This window comes from Pseudophryne corroboree, chromosome 5 (assembly GCF_028390025.1).
Source record: "Pseudophryne corroboree isolate aPseCor3 chromosome 5, aPseCor3.hap2, whole genome shotgun sequence".
Classification (NCBI taxonomy): Eukaryota; Metazoa; Chordata; class Amphibia; order Anura; family Myobatrachidae; genus Pseudophryne; species Pseudophryne corroboree.
Genome location: NC_086448.1, coordinates 502,625,035 through 502,650,229, shown reverse-complemented (window position 1 = coordinate 502,650,229; position 25,195 = coordinate 502,625,035). Strand labels below are relative to the sequence as shown.

At 43.9% G+C, this 25,195-nt stretch overlaps 1 protein-coding gene and 2 pseudogenes across 1 annotated transcript in view; 1 reads left to right on the top strand and 2 right to left on the bottom strand.

Annotated features, from left to right (window-relative positions):
- The window catches only part of LOC134927916 (leukocyte elastase inhibitor-like), a 131,575-nt gene extending 107,075 nt beyond the window's left edge, over window positions 1-24,500 (bottom strand). Inside the window, exons 1-4 of the mRNA XM_063923034.1 lie at window positions 24,399-24,500; window positions 4,432-4,612; window positions 2,557-2,586; window positions 538-666 (exon numbers count right to left, since the gene is read on the bottom strand). Coding sequence (XP_063779104.1) covers window positions 538-666; window positions 2,557-2,586; window positions 4,432-4,596 — 324 coding nt within the window. The 5' untranslated portion in view covers window positions 4,597-4,612; window positions 24,399-24,500. The remainder of the gene's footprint in view (window positions 1-537; window positions 667-2,556; window positions 2,587-4,431; window positions 4,613-24,398) is intronic.
- Window positions 6,154-6,272, bottom strand: LOC134929869 (5S ribosomal RNA; annotated as a pseudogene).
- LOC134929868 (5S ribosomal RNA) lies at window positions 9,869-9,987 on the top strand (annotated as a pseudogene).
- Window positions 24,501-25,195: the final 695 nt, after the last annotated feature.

Below are 25,195 nucleotides of genomic sequence, written 5' to 3'. Positions count from 1 at the left end.
GCGTCCTAGGATCACTAGTGCAGCAGGAGGCGTCTGCATGTAATTGACACCTCCTGCTGCATCTACATACAGCGCTAACACTGTTGCTTCCAAAGAAGCAGCAGTGATAGTTAAACCAATTGCACCTGAATGACCCCCTTAATTTGAGAGCTCTTATTTTCTTAGCAGTCATACTCAGGACCTTCCATACTGCAGTCTGACGCCTTACTCACGGAGCCATATGCTCCAGTAGTAGAGTATTTTGAAATGTGTGTCTTAAATAAAGGAGTGTATCATTGAAGGTGCTAAGGGATGTCAGGGGGATATGGGGGGTTCCAATCCAAGGGATTACAGAGGAGGAAGTTAAAGATTGATCAAAACAGAAAATTGACAGGTGCTGCAGAAAAGTGACCTCTGCCTTATGTTGCCCTGAGCGGTGACACATGTCGCATAGCCATAGTTACGACCCAGTGGAGTTAGTTCAGTATAGAGTAGTTTGCCTTTTTCAGTATAAGCAAGAAATGTAGTATACATTGCAAAAAATATTAAACAACCTACCACAAGAATGCAAAAGCTCTTTTGAGAGTAGAGCTCGTTAGCTATTTTCAAGTTGTATTTACTGTTGGGTTGATTGATTTGTGAAGACAATTCTTCTAAAACTTGTATGTCTGCAGCATCTGGATTCTGAAAACCAAATCTCCAGTTTTACATTATGCAATTCGTATAAAAGCTTATCACTGTATTATTTCATGAGATACGCCACTCAAATTTATTACCATTATGGGGATGGGAGGTGATGGGGATATCTGCCGTGGAAAGGGGGCTATTTCCACTGGGGTGGGTGGGAAGTGATTTTACAACGGGGGCCTAAAAAAACAGTGAAGTGGGGTTAGCAAAACACCCTCTAGGTATATAGTTTATATATTTTTAAAAACACATTCTAAACTTTTTTACATTTAAACCCCCCCAGCAATTTCTGACTGGTTTTTGGAAAAAAGAAGAAAAAAAAAGTCATTTAAGTGGTCAAATCCAGCAGCTGAAATCGTTAAAGACGGACCAACAGTACAGCTTTGAAAGCGATGCTTAGCCCACAGTGTAAAAATTTCAATTTGCCAAGTTACTATAAGTTTAATTATTTGTTAAAATCATGCACTTTCTTGTCTTTTTGCTAAATCACACATGCACTAAAAAAATTCTAGAAGGATGGAAAACAATGGGTATTGTACTGTTTGGACACCTTCATCCTAAAACTGGGTCCCCACATGTATGCAAGCGACGAGTGAAAGATGCAGCCAGTGGGCATCTTTGTACAAATCCCAGCAGCTGTGGCATCAACATATTTTCACTGTTTCACTGTGTACAAGACGCAGTCACAATGGGATTTGCATCTACATCTGAATCAGGCACAATATCTAGAGATAGTGCTAATGCAAAATAATTTAATGGGTCAAAAAGGACATCTCAGTATCCAAAAAGATACAAAAAAAAGCTCATACGGATATGAATCAAACTTAATACGTTCAGTTTTCCCAGAAAAAAAAGGGAGGGAGGGAGGGAGGGAGGTGGAGAGAGAGAGAGGGAGAGAGGTGGAAGGGGATATTGGGCGAGAGGGAGGGGGAGAGAGAGAGGAAGAGATAGGTTGAGGCGGACAGGGAGGTAGAGGGGGGCAGAAATGGTAGAGAGAGAGGGTAAGAGAGGGGGGGAAAGAGGGGTGAGAGAGGGAGGGGGAGAAAGAGGGGGAGAGAGAGCGGAAGAGAAGGAGAGGGAGGGAGAGAGAGGGAGGGGGATAGTGAGTGAGAGGGAGGGGGAGAGAGAGGAAGAGAGAGGTTGAGGTGGACAGGGAGGGAGAGAGGGTCTTAAAGGGGAAGAGAGGGTAAGTGAGAGGGGGAGAGAGAGAGAAACGAAAGAGGGGGAGAGAGGTGGGAAAGGGAGAAAAGGGGGCGGGCGAGAGAGATCGGGGTGTGGAGATAGAGGGGGAGAGGGGGAGGTAGAGATGGAGAGAGAGAGAACGGGAGAGAGAGGGGAACAGAGAAAGGGGGAGAGGGAGAAAGGGAGAGGTGGAGGGAGGGGAGAGATAGAGAGGGAGAGGGGGAGAGAGAGGGGGACAGAGGAGGGAGGAGTGGAGGGAGAGAGTGAGATGGGGGTGGGTTAAGGGAGTGGGGGAAAAAGAGAGGGGGGAGAGAGGCAGAGGGAGAGGGAGGGTGGAGAGAGAGAAGGGGGAGAGAGGGAGCAGGAGGAGAGGGAGGGGGAGAGAGAGTGGAGAGAGTAGGAGGGGGAAGGGGAGTGGGAGATAAAGAGGGGGAGGGAGGGGAGAGATAGGGAGAGAGCTAGGGGAAGAGAGGAGGAAGGGGTGGAGGCGGGAGAGAGGTAGAGGGGGGTGGGAGGAGGGAGTGGGGAAAGAGAAAGGGGAGCGAGGCAGAAAGAGAGGGTGAGAGAGGGAGAGAGAGGGGAGGGGGTAGAGAGATATGTGCAATTGGTTTCGCTACAGTACATGTACTGTTGGAACTACGTAGAATGATTTTTCTTGAAATTAATGCGTATTTAGTCAGTAAATGTGGGATAAAATATACTTCCCTGTGCACCTGTAGATGTCTTGAAGTTTAAAACCTAATAAAATAAATAAATAAATATATAAATATAATCAATGAAAAGCAAATTACATGATTGATATAGAAAGTGTTAATATACAGTAACATGGAAATACAACCTGGTGTTGCATCAATGAAAAGCAAATGACATGATTGATATAGAAAGTGTTAATATACAGTAACATGGAAATACAACCTGGTGTTGCATGTACCTCAATGTTATCCAATATTATACACAGTAATAAAAAATAGCCATGTAGGATACTCCTCACAACCAGTTGCAGTTAAAATGCCGGCTGTCGGAATCCTGGCGTTCAGGACCATTCTGAATACATCAGTGTATCTATTCTGTGCAGCAAAAGCCAAATGAGTAAACCCAAAGTATAGGGGCTCAACTACTGCATGAAGCAGAAGTCTGTAATCAATGTCTTTAGCACCAGTTTTGCTGCCGATGAGATAGGCTGGCACTGCAGTGCAGGCAGGGTGGCTCCTCCTATCTGCCCTGCTGTCAGTGAGATGCCCCCGGTACAGGGAAGTTTAGCGCCGATTATCAGGTGCCATACACTGTGAGAGATTTCACAGTGTATGTTCCTGATATCTGCAAAGTCTGAGGCTGTCAGATAAAATGCCTATCGGACTGTCGGTCTGTACGTGTATGACTGGCATTACAAACATGAATCAGGCCAGGGGCACTTTAAGAGAGGAGGAGTCCCGTGTGCAGCCTCCTCTGTCCGGCCCCTCCTCTCTGCCAGCAGTGCTGTAGAGTATGGGCCCTAGAGAGCTCAGACTCTAATGCGCATGTGCAGATCTCTGTGAAAATGGCAAGGCATCCATCTTTCCTCTGATTTCTCTACTGCACATGCGGAAAACACAGGTAAAATGGCCACCACACTATTTTATAATAACACATAAATACTGGTCAGATGTGAGCGTTAATCAATCTAGTACAAGTTACACAGTAAGGCTCATCTCCTAACATTATATTTAGTTGAAAAGGGTTCTATTAACTATGTACTAGTGTTTTTTAAAGCTCCGCAAGTATTTACACATAATCTAGCTGTGCTCACAAATATAGCAGAGCCACTGTAGCTTCCGAAACCTCAGGTGTGGTCCTCAGGTGTGACAGAGGATTTCAGTGCAGGAAGGAGGGAAGGAACTGTACAAAATGTAATATATTAGTGATTAATTCCACTACTACTATATGTGTGCATCCTCACTTTACCATAACTTCTTCTCCTCCCGGCATGCACCATGGTGGACTATACCTTCATTGCATGGGTCAGTTATCTTTGGTCCTGTTCTTCTCCACTGAGGTACCCCTGAAGACAGTGGGCTTCCGTAAATGTGCCACTGTGAAATGTGTTATATCAACACGTTTATTTTGGTTTGCTTTAAATATTTAAGGCGAATGTAATAGCGTCCAAGTTTGCTGAAGGTGCGGATTGAGTCTGAACTCTGAGGTTTTTTTTTTAAAGTGACAGGCTAAACTATGCTATGTAAATGACTGCCGCTTCAAAAACAAAGTCTGAGTTTGGCCAGTATCCCGCACCTCCGGAAAACTTGGACGCTATTACATCCTGCCTCATATCTTTTTATGGAGGCTCGATATCATCAAGGTTCCCATTGGCACAGAAGGAGGGGGTCTTCAGGCAGAAAACCCTCATTTGTAGCAGAAATATGGAAAAGACTGTTTATTAAGAATTCAAATATAATTTTCAGATGAATAAAATAATTTGATGCAAAGCAGTAATTTAGTAGTTGTTTTCTGAAACATCATCATATAGCAAAGGCAGGAATTAGGAGATCACAATTATCTTAATCTTATATACTATCCTTTCATTGACCAAATTGGCAAATTACTTACTTCAGCCATCTGCTTTTCAGTGTCGCCCCTTGCACCAAGAAAAACCATGCTCAGGGCAGAAGAAATGCTCAAAGGAGAGAAGAAAATATTTTGATCATTGGCTTCAGATAGGTCCTTGTAAAGGTTCACACCAAACTTATTCAATGATGTAGTTAAGGCTTCCATATTGCTGTATGCAGACCTTATATAAACAAATGGAAAATTGTGAGCAAGCTGGTTTAATAATAGAAAGACATATACATCACACAAACATATACAGTATGTGTGTATATATATATATATATATATATATATATACTTTTATATATATATATATATATACAGGTACGGAAGGATGAGGTACTTACAAGCGACCAAAGGTGTCGAAATAATAATGTAAAAGCCAGGTGTTCAATAAATACATAAAAAATTAAATTTATTCTCGGAATACAATGCACTAAAAAAAGGGGGGGGGGGGGGTGGTGTTGCATATAGGGTATATAGTATTTAAAAATTGTAAACAATTTTAAAAAATGCAACCTAATCAATAAAATCTGGTATAAAAGCAGCAGAGTTGAGGCTAAAAAGTTACAACACATATACCAAAAATCAATGAAAGGTCCATAAAAGCAAGAGCAATAAGTACAAAAAATGCAGGATGGGCATAAAAGAGGAATTAAAAATAGGTAAAAAATGAGAGAGAGGTAGCTTAACTTCAATAGTGGAGGTATGTTCAGAGTGGTACCCAACGCGTTTCGTCCCTCATGGACTTCATCAAGGGGTAGTGACAGGCTAGAGACAGAGCATATTTATACCTCCTGGCTATGGGAGGTATTAACAACATCACTTCCTGTTTGTTAATTGGTGAGTTGCTGTGGAGGTATCAAAGTACGTAGATAAACACCTAGACATGTAGTGAATGGAGTAAGGGGGCCAAATAGTATATTCAATTGCGAAAACGATATTGCATGGAGTCATAGTAACGTTTATAACATAAAGGACAACAAAGTCCGTCAACTTCCGGTCCTGGCTGGGTGGAACGTCATCTCCGCCCCACTTCCGCCCCTCTTCCGGTTGTATTGTGTCCGTTGTGCGCATGCGCCGGCTCGGCACCGTGCGATGCGGATCCCTAATGTGCTTTCACTGCTGTAGGCGGCGGCCATCTTTTTGGTTATTCAAACTTGGTTGTAGTGCTGCTGCGGGTACGATCTTCAGTATATTGTCTCTTTGATGGGCGGCGGCCATTTTTTTGGTTGTCAGAGGACGGAATGAAGAACTGCTGTCAGTGATATTAATATGCTGCAGTTTGCATAGTTCAATGTTCGTCAATTAGGTTTGGATGTGAGTACACCTTCGAGGTGGTTTTGCATAGGTGATACATCTCCCCAGGAGGTACATAGAAACGAAAAGGATAAAGATAAAAGGCATGTAAATAAATAAATAAATAAGGCATCTAAATAGATGAAATGGCATTAAGAAGGATCATACTCAGAGTAGGTGGGCTGTAAAATTAACTAGAAAATATAAAATTCATACATACATATATAAATATATAATGTAATTTAAAATTAGAATTAACAATAAGAACGATAGGGGAGCGAGTAGAAATTACGCAGAAGGCGGAAAAATGCAGATAATAAATGGGTCGACATCATGGAGGAAGTGCCCATGGTGATGTGGGCAGAGCATCATCCATAAGCTTAGGAGATATCCCAAAGACGAAAAATTCCCTCAGCGCCTTCGGATTTACAACACCCGGTCTCCCAAGGGGGTCTCCCATCCTTGTACTGACCGGGCCCAACCTTGCTTAGCTTCCAAGATCGGACGGTGTTGGGCGTCCCCAAGGAGGTATGGTTGTAATGTATAGGGCTGGGTAGGAGACGGGGTCTCATATAAGCAATGGATACCATGATGAACTCACTATTGACAAGGAGAGTAGGCGGAAAGGGAGTTTATACATTAATAGTACAAGAGAGTAAAGTTTACGTATTTGTGCCAAGTTGGCTTATTGGCACTAGTGCATCGTGCTTGGGATGCTACCTGGAAATAACCAGGTATTTCGCTAAACCAGTTTTGTAAAATAAGCCCAGAAAATAGTGAGCAAGTGCAATATATGTCGCAAAGGAGGGGGTTTCTTTAGGGGGAGGCAGGAGTGAGAAGCATAGAAAGCGGAAGGTTTATATCACAGGAACGGGGCTATTTCGTACCCTTCGTTGAAGCCATCCGGCTGGAGCGTGTTCAGTTCGTATATCCAAAACATCTCTCTTCTGGAAAGGAGGTTCGAAAGGTCTCCGCCTCTATCTCCCAGTGCGACCAGTTCAATTCCTTTGTACGTTAGTGCCTCAGGATCCGAGTTGTGGCAAAGATTGAAATGTTTGGATACTGCATGGGTGAGGACTTTGTTCTTAATATTCCTGACATGTTCCTGGATACGTATTTTAAGGGGTCTCTTAGTTTTCCCAATGTACTTTAATTTGCAGGAACATTCCAGAAGGTAGATCACCGATAGAGTGTTACAGTTGATGAATTGTTTGATCCGATAGTCCTTGTTAGTTTTGTCATTGTGGAATGATTTCCTATTTGGATGGAGGTATCTGCAAATGTTACACCTACCACATTTAAAACTTCCCACACATTTAGGCATCATGCTTACGACTTCTGGGTTCCTCAGCATGCTTGGGGCTATAAGATCTTTCAAACTCCTAGATTTTCGAAAGACCATTTTAGGCTCTTTAGTGAGGTAGTCTTTAAGAACAGGGTCCATGAGCAAAATGTTCCAGTGCTTTTTCAGGACATTCTTAATTAGTTTCTCATGTCTACTGTACGTCGTAATAAACTTGACTGTGTCCTCCTTGATGTCCTTAGGTTTATACTTCAGAAGTTCCCTTCTTTCTAAACCTTTAGTCTTGGTTGTGGCTTCTTCTAGGAGTCGGGACGGGTACCCCTTTTCCTTGAATCTTCCTTTGTACACTTCAAGTTGTTGATCTCTGTCCTCTTCCTTCTTGCAATTCCTCGCTATTCTATTAAATTGGGAAAAGGGGGTATTATCCTTCCATTGTTGACGGTGATTGCTTCTATAGTGGACGTAGCTGTTCATGTCCACCTTCTTAATGAAATTGCTTGTGATGATTTCCTCTCCTGAATGTGTTAGAACAAGATCTAGGAACTCGATCCGTTCTGTATCTTCATTGGCCGTGAATTTGAGGTTCATGCTATTGTCCGAAATGTAGGTTAAAAATTCTTTAAAACTCAACTGGTCTCCCTCCCAAATTAATAAAATATCATCTATATAGCGTTTGTAAAAGATGATATTCTGTTGGTATGGGTGATTAGTGTAAATGTAGTCATTCTCCCATTTACCCATGAACAGATTAGCAAAGCTAGGCGCGAAGATAGTACCCATAGCTGTTCCACAAGTTTGAAGATAAAATCCGTCTAAAAATGTAAAATAATTATGTTTGAGTATAAAATTCATGAGCTCGCATAAAAATAGTCTATGATCTTCTGTAATTTGAGGGTCCAGAATTAGGAAGTTGTTACATGCCTCGATGCCCTTTTCATGTTCTATGCAGGTATATAAAGATTGCACATCAATTGTGGCCCACCTGTAGGTATCCTTCCATTGTAATGGTTCCAAAAGATTCAGAACCGATGTAGTATCCTTAAGGAAGGCCGGCAGTTCCATCACATATTTCCTCAGGAATATGTCAACGTATTCTGACAGATGTGAAGTCAGAGAATCGATGCCTGCCACAATTGGCCTACCAGGGGGGTTGTCCAAGGATTTGTGTACCTTTGGGAGAAAGTAGAAAATGGGGGTGGTGGGGTTAGAGTTTAGGAGATACTGGAATTCATCTTTCATCAGTATCTCCTTTCTAAAAGCCTTTAGAAGCATGAGTCTCAGTTCTTCCACGAAAGGTTCCTTAGGGTCGCTCGACAGTGGGGTGTAGGATGTCCGATCTCCTAGCAGTCTGAGTGCTTCTGCGACATAGGCTTCTCTGTCCATAATAACTAACCCCCCCCCCCTTTATCAGCCGGTTTTATAACAATGTTTTTATTTTCTTGTAGGTGTTTGATAGCTTCCGTCTCTCTGTTTGAGAGATTTTTTTCCTTAATAGATGAGATGTCAGCATCAAGTAGATCCTTCTTGACTAACTCATAGAAGAGACCCACATTATGACCCTTTGATTCCAAAGGGTAAAATTTAGATGTGGGCTTCAAACCTGATTTAGATTGTTCATAATTCTGTATCACTGCATCCTCTTTCTTTATAAAGTGACGTTTAAGTGTAATTTTTCTTATGAATTTATTCAAATCGATGAAAACATCGAACTTATTCATGCCCTTTGTGGGTGCAAAGGAAAGACCTTTGTTAAGAAGTGTAGTTTCATGGTTCGTCAAGGTGTGGTTTGAAAGATTGAAGATACCTTTGGGTACAGGGGGTTCTACACGAGATTTCGTCTCTTGTATAGTCTTCTCCCTCCTACCCCCGCGACATCCTCTTCGTCTTCGAATCTTCTTTTGCGAGGTGTGATGTTTTTCATTTTTGCTGGTGTCTTTGTTGTATCTCGGGGGTGGTGGTGGTTTGTACCTGGTGATAAAAAAGACTCCTGTGTAGTGGAGTCTAGTCTCTGTAATGCTGCAAAACGATTAGTTGTTTTGAAGTTATGTGATTCCTGCCTAAATGTGTGGGAAGTTTTAAATGTGGTAGGTGTAACATTTGCAGATACCTCCATCCAAATAGGAAATCATTCCACAATGACAAAACTAACAAGGACTATCGGATCAAACAATTCATCAACTGTAACACTCTATCGGTGATCTACCTTCTGGAATGTTCCTGCAAATTAAAGTACATTGGGAAAACTAAGAGACCCCTTAAAATATGTATCCAGGAACATGTCAGGAATATTAAGAACAAAGTCCTCACCCATGCAGTATCCAAACATTTCAATCTTTGCCACAACTCGGATCCTGAGGCACTAACGTACAAAGGAATTGAACTGGTCGCACTGGGAGATAGAGGCGGAGACCTTTCGAACCTCCTTTCCAGAAGAGAGATGTTTTGGATATACGAACTGAACACGCTCCAGCCGGATGGCTTCAACATAGGGTACGAAATAGCCCCGTTCCTGTGATATAAACCTTCCGCTTTCTATGCTTCTCACTCCTGCCTCCCCCTAAAGAAACCCCCTCCTTTGCGACATATATTGCACTTGCTCACTATTTTCTGGGCTTATTTTACAAAACTGGTTTAGCGAAATACCTGGTTATTTCCAGGTAGCATCCCAAGCACGATGCACTAGTGCCAATAAGCCAACTTGGCACAAATACGTAAACTTTACTCTCTTGTACTATTAATGTATAAACTCCCTTTCCGCCTACTCTCCTTGTCAATAGTGAGTTCATCATGGTATCCATTGCTTATATGAGACCCCGTCTCCTACCCAGCCCTATACATTACAACCATACCTCCTTGGGGACGCCCAACACCGTCCGATCTTGGAAGCTAAGCAAGGTTGGGCCCGGTCAGTACAAGGATGGGAGACCCCCTTGGGAGACCGGGTGTTGTAAATCCGAAGGCGCTGAGGGAATTTTTCGTCTTTGGGATATCTCCTAAGCTTATGGATGATGCTCTGCCCACATCACCATGGGCACTTCCTCCATGATGTCGACCCATTTATTATCTGCATTTTTCCGCCTTCTGCGTAATTTCTACTCGCTCCCCTATCGTTCTTATTGTTAATTCTAATTTTCAATTACATTATATATTTATATATGTATGTATGAATTTTATATTTTCTAGTTAATTTTACAGCCCACCTACTCTGAGTATGATCCTTCTTAATGCCATTTCATCTATTTAGATGCCTTATTTATTTATTTATTTACATGCCTTTTATCTTTATCCTTTTCGTTTCTATGTACCTCCTGGGGAGATGTATCACCTATGCAAAACCACCTCGAAGGTGTACTCACATCCAAACCTAATTGACGAACATTGAACTATGCAAACTGCAGCATATTAATATCACTGACAGCAGTTCTTCATTCCGTCCTCTGACAACCAAAAAAATGGCCGCCGCCCATCAAAGAGACAATATACTGAAGATCGTACCCGCAGCAGCACTACAACCAAGTTTGAATAACCAAAAAGATGGCCGCCGCCTACAGCAGTGAAAGCACATTAGGGATCCGCATCGCACGGTGGCGAGCCGGCGCATGCGCACAACGGACACAATACAACCGGAAGAGGGGCGGAAGTGGGGCGGAGATGACGTTCCACCCAGCCAGGACCGGAAGTTGACGGACTTTGTTGTCCTTTATGTTATAAACGTTACTATGACTCCATGCAATATCGTTTTCGCAATTGAATATACTATTTGGCCCCCTTACTCCATTCACTACATGTCTAGGTGTTTATCTACGTACTTTGATACCTCCACAGCAACTCACCAATTAACAAACAGGAAGTGATGTTGTTAATACCTCCCATAGCCAGGAGGTATAAATATGCTCTGTCTCTAGCCTGTCACTACCCCTTGATGAAGTCCATGAGGGACGAAACGCGTTGGGTACCACTCTGAACATACCTCCACTATTGAAGTTAAGCTACCTCTCTCTCATTTTTTACCTATTTTTAATTCCTCTTTTATGCCCATCCTGCATTTTTTGTACTTATTGCTCTTGCTTTTATGGACCTTTCATTGATTTTTGGTATATGTGTTGTAACTTTTTAGCCTCAACTCTGCTGCTTTTATACCAGATTTTATTGATTAGGTTGCATTTTTTTAAATTGTTTACAATTTTTAAATACTATATACCCTATATGCAACACCACCCCCCCCCCCTTTTTTTAGTGCATTGTATTCCGAGAATAAATTTAATTTTTTATGTATTTATTGAACACCTGGCTTTTACATTATTATTTCGACACCTTTGGTCGCTTGTAAGTACCTCATCCTTCCGTACCTATTTCTAACTTTCTAGGCATATGTACCAGTGCCTATATGTTTTTTGAGGTCCATAAGCTGACGCCCTAATAGCCTATAGGGAGTGTCCGCCAGGTAACATATATATATATCTCTTGACAATTAACTCAGAATACTCTCTTCCTAATACTGTTGTTTACAACTCTGATACTACTTCTGTGGCGCTACTAGCTTCCTTTGTACACATATATATATATACATCTATATATATATGTATATGTATACACATATATATATATATACATACATAGAAACATAGAACCACTTGGCCCATCTAGTCTGCCCATTTTTTTTATCCTTTAGGTAATCGCAACCCTTTTTGAACCTTAATTCTTTGTAAGGATATTCATATGCCTATGATACTATATTTAGCCTTTGGGTTTTTGAGACCCAAGTGCATGATTTTGCATTTTTTTGCATTAAACTGTAGTTGTCATGTTCTTGACCAATTTTCAAGCCTAGCTAGGTCATCGATCATTTGTTTTACCCCTCCTGGTGTGTCTACCCTGTTGCATATCTTTGTATCATCTGCAAAAAGGCATACTTTCCCTTCAATACCATTTGCAATGTCACCAACAAAGATATTAAAGAGAACTGATCCGAGTACAGATTCCTGGGGTACTCCACTGGTAAAATTTCCCTCCATAGATTGTACTCCCTTTACTACAACTGTCTGTTTCCTATCCTGCAACCAGGTTCTTATCCATTTAACTATTTTATAATCCACGCCCATACTTTCAAGTTTATTTAGCAGTCTGCGATGTGGGACAGTGTCAAATGCCTTACTACAGTCTAGATATGCTACATCTACAGCTCTCCCTTGATCTATTATTTTCATCACAGAGTCAAAAAAGTCAATAAGAATTGTTTGGCATGATCTCCCATCAGTAAATCCATGCTGTTTTGGATCCTGTAAGTTGTTTGATTTAAGATATTCCACAACTCTTTCTTTTAGTAGTTTTTCCATTACTTTCCCTACTACTGATGTAAGGCTTACTGGTCTGTAGTTACTTGCTTCTTCCTGGCTTCCACTTTTGTACAATGGAACTACATTTGCTCTTTTCCAATCCTCTGGAATGGCACCTGTATTTAGTGACTGGTTAAATAATTCTGTTAATGGTACCACCAGCACATCTTTTAGCTCTTTTAGTATCCTTGGGTGTATCCCATCTGGCCCCATTGATTTATCCACTTTTAGTTTTGAAAGTTCAGTTAGGACCTTCTCCTCTGTAAATGTACTTTCATCTAACTTATTTTTATGAATGTCCTTGCAACGTAATTGGAGCCCCTTCCCTTCTCCTTCTGTAGTAAATACTGAGCAAAAATAATTATTTAGGTGATCTGCTATTGCCTTGTCTCCCTCCACCAAATTCTCACTCTCTGTCTTAAGTCTTATTATTCCTCCATTTGATTTTCTCTTTTCATTTATATACGTAAAAAAAAGTTTTGCCCCCTTTATCTACTGACTGGGCCATTTTCTCCTCAGCTTCTGCCTTTGCACGTCTGATCACTTTCTTAGCATCCTTCCGTCTGTCAAGATACACCTCTTTGTCATTATTATTTTGAGTCTGTTTGTATTTCCTAAAAGCCATCTTTTTTGCTTTCACACTAGTTGATACTTCTTTTGTGAACCACACTGGCTTCCTTTTCCTGGTGCTTTTCCTAACCCTTTTGATAAAAAGGTCTGTTGCCCTTAGTATTGCACTTTTCAGTTTTTCCCATCTCTCCTGCACCCCTTCCAAGTTCCTCCAGTCCACCAATGAATCACTTAAACATCTCCCCATTTTTGCATACATATATATATACTAGAGATGAGTGGGTTCGGTTCCTCGGAATCCGAACCCCCCCGAACTTCACCCTTTTTACACGGTTCCGAGGCAGACTCGAATCTTCCCGCCTTGCTCGGTTAACCCGAGCGTGCCCGAACGTCATCATCCCGCTGTCATATTCTCGCACGATTCGTATTCTATATAAGGAGCCGTGCGTCGCCGCCATTTTCACTCGTGCATTGGAGATGATAGGGAGAGGACGTGCAGCGTTCTCTCAGTTGTGTTCAGTGTGCTGCAAATATCTGTGCTCAGTGTGCTGCAAATATCTGTGCTCAGTGTGCTTGCAAATATCTGTGCTCAGTGTGCTGAAAATATCTACGTTCTCTGCCTGAAAAATGCTCCATATCTGTGCTCAGTGTGCTGTAAATATCTGTGCTCAGTGTGCTTTATTGTGGGGACTGGGGACCACCAGTATTATATAGTAGGAGGACAGTGCAGAGTTTTGCTGACCAATGACCACCAGTATTATACATTCTCTGCCTGAAAAACGCTCCATATCTGTGCTGCATTGTGGTATATAGTAGGAGGACAGTGCAGAATTTTGCTGACCAGTGACCACCAGTAATATATCAGTACGGTACAGTAGTCCACTGCTCTACCTAGCTCTGTGTCGTCAAGTATACTATCAATCCATACCTGTGGTGAATTTTAGTTGTTGTGCGCAGTATATATAGTAGGAGGACAGTGCAGAATTTTGCTGACCACAAGTATATAATATATATAGCAGCACGGTACAGTAGGCCACTGCTCTACCTACCTCTGTGTCGTCAAGTATACTATCCATCCATACCTGTGGTGCATTTTAGTTGTTGTGCGCAGTATATATAGTAGGAGGACAGTGCATAATTTTGCTGACCACCAGTATATAATATATAGCAATACAGTACAGTAGTCCACTGCTCTACCTACCTCTGTGTCATCAAGTATACTATCCATCCATACCTGTGGTGCATTTTAGGTGTGCGCAGTATATATAGTAGGAGTACAGTTCATAATTTTGCTGACCACCAGTATATAATATATAGCAGTATGGTACAGTAGGCCACTGCTCTACCTACCTCTGTGTCGTCAAGTATACTATCCATCCATACCGGTGGTGCATTTTAGTTGTTGTGTGCAGTATATATAGTAGGAGGACAGTGCATCATTTTGCTGACCACCAGTATATAATATATAGCAGTACGGTACAGTAGGCCACTGCTCTACCTACCTCTGTGTCATCAAGTATACTATCCATCCATACCTGTGGTGCCTTTTAGTTGTGCACAGTATATAAAGTAGGAGTACAGTGCTTAATTTTGCTGACCACCAGTATATAATATATAACAGTACGGTGCAGTAGTCCACTGCTCTACCTACCTCTGTGTCGTCAAGTATACTATCCATCCATACCTGTGGTGCATTTTAGTTGTGCGCAGTATATATAGTAGGAGGACAGTGCATACTTTTGCTGACCACCAGTATATAATATATAGCAGTACGGTACAGTAGTCCACTGCTCTACCTACCTCTGTGTCGTCAAGTATACTATCCCATCCATACCTGTGGTGCATTTTAGTTGAGCACAGTATATATAGTAGGAGTACAGTGCATAATTTTGCTGACCACCAGTATATAATATATAGCAGTACGGTACAGTAGTCCACTGCTCTACCTACCTCTGTGTCGTCAAGTATACTATCCCATCCATACCTGTGGTGCATTTTAGTTATGCGCAGAATATATAGTAGGAGTACAGTGCATAATTTTGCTGACCACCAGTATATAATATATAACAGTACGGTACAGTAGTCCACTGCTCTACCTACCTCTGTGTCGTCAAGTATACTATCCATCCATACCTGTGGTGCATTTTAGTTGTGCGCAGTATATATAGTAGGAGTACAGTGCATCATTTTGCTGACCACCAGTATATAATATATAGCAGTACGGTACAGTAGTCCACTGCTCTACCTACCTCTGTGTCGTCAAGTATACTATCCATCCATACCTGTGGTGCATTTTAGTTATGCGCAGTATATATAGTAGGAGTACAGTGCATAATTTTGCTGACCACCAGTATATAATATATAGCAGTACGGTACAGTAGGCCACTGCTCTACCTACCTCTGTGTCGTCAAGTATACTATCCCATCCATACCTGTGGTGCATTTTAGTTATGCGCAGAATATATAGTAGGAGTACAGTGCATAATTTTGCTGACCACCAGTATATAATATATAACAGTACGGTACAGTAGTCCACTGCTCTACCTACCTCTGTGTCGTCAAGTATACTATCCATCCATACCTGTGGTGCATTTTAGTTGTGCGCAGTATATATAGTAGGAGTACAGTGCATCATTTTGCTGACCACCAGTATATAATATATAGCAGTACGGTACAGTAGTCCACTGCTCTACCTACCTCTGTGTCGTCAAGTATACTATCCATCCATACCTGTGGTGCATTTTAGTTATGCGCAGTATATATAGTAGGAGTACAGTGCATAATTTTGCTGACCACCAGTATATAATATATAGCAGTACGGTACAGTAGGCCACTGCTCTACCTACCTCTGTGTCGTCAAGTATACTATCCCATCCATACCTGTGGTGCATTTTAGTTGTGCGCAGTATATATAGTAGGAGTACAGTGCATAATTTTGCTGACCACCAGTATATAATATATAGCAGTACGGTACAGTAGTCCACTGCTCTACCTACCTCTGTGTCGTCAAGTATACTATCCATCCATACCTGTGGTGCATTTTAGTTGTGTGCAGTATATATAGTAGGAGTACAGTGCATCATTTTGCTGACCACCAGTATATAATATATAGCAGTACGGTACAGTAGGCCACTGCTCTACCTACCTCTGTGTCGTCAAGTATACTATCCATCCATACCTGTGGTGCATTTTAGTTGTGTGCAGTATATATAATAAGAGGACAGTGGATAATTTTGCTGACCACCAGTATATAATATATAGTAGTACGGTACAGTAGGCCATTGCTATTAATATATTACTGGCATATAATTCCACACATTAAAAAATGTATAACAAAAATGTAGAGGGTAAAATAGGGAAAGATCAAGATCCACTTCCACCTAGTGATGAAGCTGCTGCCATTAGTCATGGCTGAGACGATGAAATGCCATCAACGTCGTCTGCCAAAGCCGATGCCCAATGTCATAGTAGAGAGCATGTAAAATCCAAAAAACAAAAGTTCAGTAATGACCCAAAAATCAAAATGAAAAGCGTCTGATGAGAAGCGTAAACTTGCCAATATGCCATTTACGACACGGAGTGGCAAGGAATGGCTAAGGCCCTGGCCTATGTTCATGGCTAGTGGTTCAGATTCACATGAGGATGGAAGCACTCATCCTCTCGTGAGAAAAATGAAAAGACTTAAGCTGGCAAAAGCACAGCAAAGAACTGTGCATTCTTCTAAATAACAAATCCCCAAGGAGAGTCCAATTGTGTCGGTTGCGATGCCTGACCTTCCCAACACTGGACGGGAAGAGGTGGCGCCTTCCACCATTTGCACGCCCCCCTGCAAGTGCTGGAAGGGGCACCCGCAGTCCAGTTGAAGTACACCAGGATGAGGATATGGGTGTTGCTGGCGCTGAGGATGAAATTGACAAGGAGGATTCTGATAGTGAGGTGGTTTGTTTAAGTCAGGCACTTCCGGGGTGACACCTGTTGTCCGTGGGACGAATATGGCCATTGACATGCCTGGTCAAATTACAAAAAAAATCACCTCTTCGGTGTGGAATTATTTTAACAGAAATGCGGACAACAGGTGTTAAGCCGTGTGTTGCCTTTGTCAAGCTGTAATAAGTAGGGGTAAGGACGTTAACCAACTAGGAACATCCTCCCTTATACGTCACCTGGAGCGTATTCATCAGAAGTCATTGACAGGTTCAAAAACTTTGGGTGACAGCGGAAGCAGTCCACTGACAACTAAATCCCTTCCTCTTGTAACAAAGCTCCTGCAAACCACACCACCAACTCCCTCAGTGACAATTTCCTCCTTAGACAGGAAAGGCAATAGTCCTGCAGGCCATGTCACTGTCAAGTCTGACGAGTCCTCTCCTGCCTGGGATTCCTCCGGTGCATCCTTGAGTGTAACGCCTATTGCTGATGGTGCTGCTGCTGTTGTTGCTGCTAGGAGTCGATCGTCATCCCAGAGGGAAAGTCGGAAGACCATTTGTACTACTTCCAGTAAGCAACTGACTGTCCAACAGTCCTTTGCGAGGAAGATGAAATATCACAGCAGTCATCCTGCTGCAAAGCGGATAACTCAGGTCTTGGCAGCTTCGGTGGTGTTAAACGTGTGTCCGGTATCCAGCGTTAATTCACAGGGAACTAGAGAATTGCTTGAGGTAGTGTGTCCCTGGTACCAAATACCATCTAGGTTCCATTTCTCTAGGCAGGCAATACCGAGAATGTACACCAGGGGTGTATCTACCTATTGGCCAGGATGGCACTCGCCAGGGGCGCCAGGCAAGGAGGGGGCGCCATACGGCTATGCCATCCATGGCCAGGGGGTAAAATCAAGTGGTACTGTTAGACTTGGTGACTGTCTGTTAGTGCCGGCGCCAGTGTCCGACAGCAGTGCCCCGCACCTCGCTGGTAATCAGACTCAACATAAACTACAGCTCCCAGCAGCCCTTGTTGCTGGGAGCTCCTGGCAAGGCACAGGACTGCACTGCCCTGATTTGGGCTAGGGCCGTGGACGGAGTGGAAGCACGGGGATGGGACTACACGGGACTCACTGCCAGGCAGGCCAGCAGCATGGAGGAGAGGGAGAGAGGACAATGAGCTACTAAAGTACATACAGTCAGCATACCCTGTCTGTAATGTGAGGGGTAGGGGGATACCTTATAGTCTGTCTTTATGTGTGTCTGTAACTGAATTTATGTATGTGTGTGACTATGTATGAATGTATGTTTGTGTGTGTGTATAAGTATCTACTGTATTTATGTGTGTTTTAGTGTGTGACTATGCATGTGAATAAGTGTGTAACTATGTACAGTATGTATGGGACTGCATTTGTATATACTGCATGTGTAACTGTACTGTATCATATGTATGTGTTTTGTGTTTGACTATGTATGTAAGTGTATATGTGTGTGCCTATGGGCAGGATCAGATATACTAATGGCAAATGTGGTTTGACCTCATTCCCCATATAAAATTAGGAATATATTTATTAGCACTGGTCCACATTCCCACTTTCTATTTGCATTCCCCATATGCCCGTTATAGACTGTGTTTTCTATAGGGGTATGACTGTGTGGCGTAACGTGAATAAGAGACACTACTGTGCGTTGTAATGTGAGTAATGGACACTACTGTGCGTTGTAATGTGAGTAATGGACACTACTGTGTGGCGTAACGTGAATAAGAGACACTACTATGCGTTGTAATGTGAGTAATGGACACTACTGCGTGGTGTAATGTGATCAGAGGCGTAGCTAGGGTTTTCGGAGCCCAGGGCAAGATGGAAAATGGCGCCCCCCCCCAAAAAAAAACACACCAAGAGAAGCATGTGCGCGCGCCTAAGGCGCGTGCGGCGAACAAATGGGTGTGGCCACACACCAGAAGGGGTGAGGCCACGCACAGAAGGGGTGTGGCCACTCAAAATGGCCCACAGTGCCAGTTACATTGCCCCACAGTGCCAGATACAATGCCTCACAGTGCCGGATACATGCCCCACAGTGCCGGATACATGCCCCACAGTGCCAGATACATTGCCCCACGGTGCCAGATACATTGCCCCACGGTGCCAGATACATTGCCCCACAGTGCCAGATACATGCCCCACAGTGCCAGTTACATTGTCCCACAGTGCCAGTTACATTGCCCCACAGTGCCAGATACATTGCCTCACAGTGCCAGTTACATTGCCCCACAGTGCCAGATACATGCCCCACTCAGTGCCAGATACATGCCCCACTGTGCCAGTTACATGCCCCACTCAGTGCCAGTTACATGCCCCACTCAGTGCCAGATACATGCCCCACTGTGCCGACCCCCTCCCCCCCCTCCCGGTCACTCACCGCTTGTTGATATGTGAGGGGAGGAGAGCGCAGCACCTCTCCTTCCCCTCACCGCTCCGGGTCTCCGGTGGCTGTCTGGCGCCGGTTTGCTAGCCAATCAGAGCTCGCGGACCGGCAGCCAATCAGGAGCCGGTCTGCAAGCTCTGATTGGCTAACGCCGCCGGAGACCGGACACAGCAGCGCTGCTGGCAGCGCTGTTAGTGCTGGCAGAGACGGTGAGGGGATGGAGAGACGCTGCGCTCTCCTCCCCTCACATTTCGGCGTGACGGGGGCAAGTGGGGCATGATGCCCTGGCCGGCGGTGGCGCCCCCCTCTCCTGGGCCTGCCAAGGCACCCAGGGCACGTGCCCCACTTGCCCTACCCTTGTTACGCCTCTGAATGTGATACTGTGTGGCATAATTTGGATTGCAAGTACTATTGTTGTCCTATGCACCTTCCCCACAAGGCCGCATTCCTTTTTTGACATGCCTCCCTTATTTCAAATATGTGTGTGTGTGGGGGGGGGGGGGCAGCCACTTTGCCAGGGGCGCTCGGACCCCTAGATACACCCCTGATGTACACAGATGTCATAAAAAGAGTCACCAGAGGACTATATGACTGTGACAGCCCACTGGGTAGATGTATTGCCTCCCGCAGCAAGAACAGCAGCAGCGGCACCAGTAGCAGCATCTCGCAAACGCCAACTCGTTCCTAGGCAGGCTATGCTTTGTATCACCGCTTTCCATAAGAGGCACACAGCTGACAACCTCTTACAGAAACTGAGGAACATCATCGCAGAATGGCTTACCCCAATTGGACTCTCCTGGGGATTTGTGACATCGGACAACGCCACCAATATTTTGTGTGCGTTACATGTTGGCAAATTCCAGCACGTCTCATGTTTTGCACATACATTGAATTTGGTGGTGGAGAATTATTTAAAAAACGACAGGGGCGTGCAAGAGATGCTGTCTGTGCCCCGAAGAATTGCGGGCCACTTTCTGCATTCAGCCACCGCGTGCCGAAGACTGGAGCACCAGCAAACAGTCCTGAACCTGCCCCGCAATCATCTGAAGCAAGAGGTGGTAATGAGGTGGAATTCAACCCTCTATATGCTTCAGAGGATGTAGGAGCAGCAAAATGCCAATCAAGCCTATACAGCTACCTACGATATAGGTAAAGAAGGGGGAATGCACCTGACTCAAGCTCAGTGGAAAATGATTTCAACGTTGTGCAAGGTTCTGCAACCCTTTGAACTTGCCACACGTGAAGTCAGTTCAGACACTGCCAGCCTGAGTCAGGTCATTCCCCTCATCAGGCTTTTGCAGAAGAAGCTGGAGAGATTGAAGGAGGAGCTAAAACGGAGCGATTCCGCTAGGCATGTGGGACTTGTGGATGGAGCACTTAATTCGCTTAACCAGGATTCACGGGTGGTCAATCTGTTGAAATCAGAGCACTACATTTTGGCCACCGTGCTCGATCCTAGATTTAAAACCTATGTTGTATCTCTTTTTCCGGCAGACACAAGTCCTGCTGGTGAGAAAATTGTCAAGTCAAGCGGAACGTGACCCGTCAACAGCTCCTCCTTCACATTCTCCTGCAACTGGGGCTGCGAGGAAAAGACTAAGAATTCCGAGCCCACCCGCTGGCGGTGATGCAGGGCAGTCTGGAGCGAGTGCTGACATCTGGTCCGGACTGAAGGACCTGCCAACGATTACTGACATGTCGTCTACTGTCACTGCATATGATTCTGTCACCATTGAAAGAATGGTGGAGGATTATATGAGTGACCGCATCCAAGGAGGCACGTCAGACAGTCCGTACGTATACTGGCAGGATAAAGAGGTAATTTGGAGGCCCTTGCACAAACTGGCTTTATTCTACCTAAGTTGCCCCCCCTCCAGTGTGTACTCCGAAAGAGTGTTTAGTGCAGCCGGTCACCTTGTCAGCAATCGGCGTACGAGGATACTTCCACAAAATGTGGAGAAGATGATGTTCATCAAAATTAATTATAATCAATTCCTCCGTGGAGACAATTTTACACAAAACTATGCTATTTTATAGTAATGTGCACTGGACATTTTTCGGGTTTTGTGTTTTGGTTCTGGATTCGGTTCCGCGGCCGTGTTTTGGATTCGGACGCGTTTTGGCAAAACATCACCGAAATTTTTTTGTCGGATTCGGGTGTGTTTTGGATTCGGGTGTTTTTTTCAAAAAACCCTAAAAAACTGCTTAAATCATAGAATTTGGGGGTCATTTTGATCCCATAGTATTATTTGATCCCATAGTATTATTAACCTCAATAACCATAATTTCCACTCATTTCCAGTCTATTCTGAACACCTCACACCTCACAATATTATTTTTAGTCCTAAAATTTGCACCGAGGTCGCTGGATGGCTAAGCTAAGCGACACAAGTGGCTGACACAAACACCTGGCCCATCTAGGAGTGGCACTGCAGTGTCAGGCAGGATGGCACTTCAAAAAATAGTCCCCAAACAGCACATGATGCAAAGAAAAAAAGAGGCGCACCAAGGTCGCTGTGTGACTAAGATAAGCGACACAAGTGGCCGACACAAACACCTGGCCCATCTAGGAGTGGCAACGCAGTGTCAGACAGGATGGCACTTCAAAAAAATAGTCCCCAAACAGCACATGATGCAAAGAAAAAAAGAGGTGCAATGAGGTAGCTGTGTGACTAAGCTAAGCGACCCAAGTGGCCGACACAAACACCTGGCCCATCTAGGAGTGGCACTGCAGTTTTCTAGCGAGAGGATGAGTGCTACCATCCTCATGTGAATCTGAACCACTAGCCATGAACATAGGCCAGGGCCTCAGCCGTTTTTTTTTCTTTAATTTATCTTTGCATCATGTGCTGTTTGGGGACTATTTTTTTAATCTGCCATCCTGTCTGACACTGCAGTGCCACTCCTAGATGGGCCAGGTGTTTGTGTCGGCCACTTGGGTCACTTAAAACCAAAATACAAAACCCGAAAAACGTCCGGTGAACATCTCTAATATATACATACATATTAGTGATGTGCACCTGAAATTTTTCGGGGTTTTGTGTTATGGTTTTGGCAAAACCTCCCTGAAAATGTCGGATTCGGGTGTGTTTTGGAGTCGGGTGTTTTTTTACAAAAACCCCTCAAAAACAGCTTAAATCATAGAATTTGGGCGTCATTTTGATCCCATAGTATTATTAACCTCAATAACAATAATTTCCAGTCATTTCCAGTCTATTCTGAACACCTCACATCTCACAATATTATTTTTAGTCCTAAAATTTGCACCGAGGTCGCTGGATGACTAAGCTAAGCGACCCAAGTGGCCGTCACAAACACCTGGCCCATCTAGGAGTGGCACTGCAGTGTCAGACAGGATGGCACTTCAAAAAAATAGTCCCCAAACAGCACATAATGCAAAGAAAAAAAGAGGCGCAATGAGGTAGCTTTGTGACTAAGCTAAGCGACCCAAGTGGCCGACACAAACACCTAGCCCATCTAGGAGTGGCACTGCAGTGTCAGACAGGATGGCACTTCAAAAAAATAGTCCCCAAACAGCACATTTTGCAAAGAAAAAAAGAGGCGCAATGAGGTAGCTGTGTGACTAAGCTAAGCGACCCAAGTGGCCGACACAAACACCTGGCCCATCTAGGAGTGGCACTGCAGTTTTCTAGCGAGAGGATGAGTGCTACCATCCTCATGTGAATCTGAACCACTAGCCATGAACATAGGCCAGGGCCTCAGCCGTTCCTTGCCACTCCGTGTCGTAAATGGCATATTGTCTAGTTACGCTTCTCATCAGACGCTTTTAGTCTTGATTTTTGGGTCATTTTACTGAACTTTTGTAGTATACTTGACGACACAGAGGTAGGTAGAGCAGTGGCCTACTGTATCGTACTGCTACATATTATATACTGGTGGTCAGCAAAATTATGCACTGTCCTCCTACTATATAGATACTGTGCAAAACTTAAATGCACCACAGGTATGGATGGGTAGTATATTTGACGACACAGAGGTAGGTAGAGCAGTGGCCTACTGTACCGTACTGCTATATATTATATACTCGTGGTCAGCAAAATGATGCACTGTCCTCCTATTATATATATACTGTGCAAAACTTAAATGCACCACAGGTATGGATGGACAGTATACTTGACGACACAGAGGTAGGTAGAGCAGTGGCCTACTGTACCGTACTGCTATATATTATATACTGGTGGTCAGCAAAATTATGCACTGTCCTCCTACTATATATATACTGTGCAAAACTTAAATGCACCACAGGTATGGATGGGATAGTATACTTGATGACACAGAGGTAGAGCAGTGGACTACTGTACCATACTGCTATATATATACAGTATACTGGTGGTCAGCAAAATTCTGCACTGTCCTCCTACTATATACTACAATGCAGCACAGATATGGAGCGTTTTTCAGGCAGAGAACGTATAATACTGGTGGTCACTGGTCAGCAAAACTCTGCACTGTCCTCCTACTATATAATACTGCTGGTCCCCAGTCCCCACAACAAATCAATTAGCACACTGAGCACAGATATTTGCAGCACACTGAGCACAGATATGGAGCGTTTTTCAGGCAGAGAATGTAGATATTTGCAGCACACTGAGCACAGATATTTGCAGCACACTGAGCACAGATATTTCAGCACACTGAGCACAGATATTTGCAGCACACTGAACATAGAAACTGAGAGGACGCCAGCCACGTCCTCTCACGAACATCTCCAATGCACGAGTGAAAAATGGCTGCGACGCGCGGCTCCTTATATAGAATACGAATCTCGCGATAATCCGACTGTGGGATGATGACGTTCGGGCGCGCTCGGGTTAACTGAGCAAGGCGGGAGGATCCAAGTCTGCTCGGACCCGTGCAAAAAAGGATGAAGTTCGGGGGGTTCGGATCCCGAGGTACCGAACCCACTCATCACTAATACATATATATATATATACTTCTATATATACATATATGTATGTATATATATATATATATATATATATATACAGTAAATATATATATATATATACAGTATATATACACATATATCTAGATATATATATATTGTATACATGCATATATATATAGAGAGAGAGAGTTAGTATAGAGTAGTACCTGATATTGTTGATTCTTCACGACTGTAACTCTTTGCAGTTACACCCATATATAAACAAAACTTTCTTCATCAACTAACGTAAGTAACGAACAATTCCTGAAATATCGGTGATCTCTGTCTCAACAGGTACTTTTGCTTAATAGCACATAGGAAGTAGATTTGCCAACACCTTTGAATCATCAACAGGGGATAGGCATCATTCTACATGCTTCTGCAAACTCTGGCATGTGTAAAGAAATGTCAGGGAACTGAGGTGAGGAGATTCTAGAGAAATATACTTACAGAGAAAGTAAAATAAACACATTTTATGAGATACCATACATGCTGTACTACTGTACAGTATACTAAATGATAGACTACAGGGCCGGCTCTAGGCATGTTCGAATAGAGCGGCTGCACAGGGCGCCACCCTTAATGGGCGCCGCGCGCTGGCGCCGCCATATTCGAACATGGAGCCGGCCCTGCTGTGCAGCATCGTTGTGACTTGAGTGCGCTATACGCGCTGAGCGGCACCGGTGTCTAACGTCAGACGCCGGCGCCGCGCAGCGCGCACAGCGCACTCAAGCGCCTTGGACTTGGAGACTTCCTGGCCGCCCGACCGCCCGCCAGCACCCCCGCACCCGGACCCGGACCTGCACTGCCGCACCCGGACAGCAGTACTCCTCCCCCTCCAACGCCGCAGGTATTTGGGGGGGGGGGGGGCGGCTGAGTGAATCATTTATGGATGGCACTGTGGGGGCATTTATCTGGCACTGTGGGGGCGTTTATCTGGCACTGTGGGGGCGTTTATCTGGCA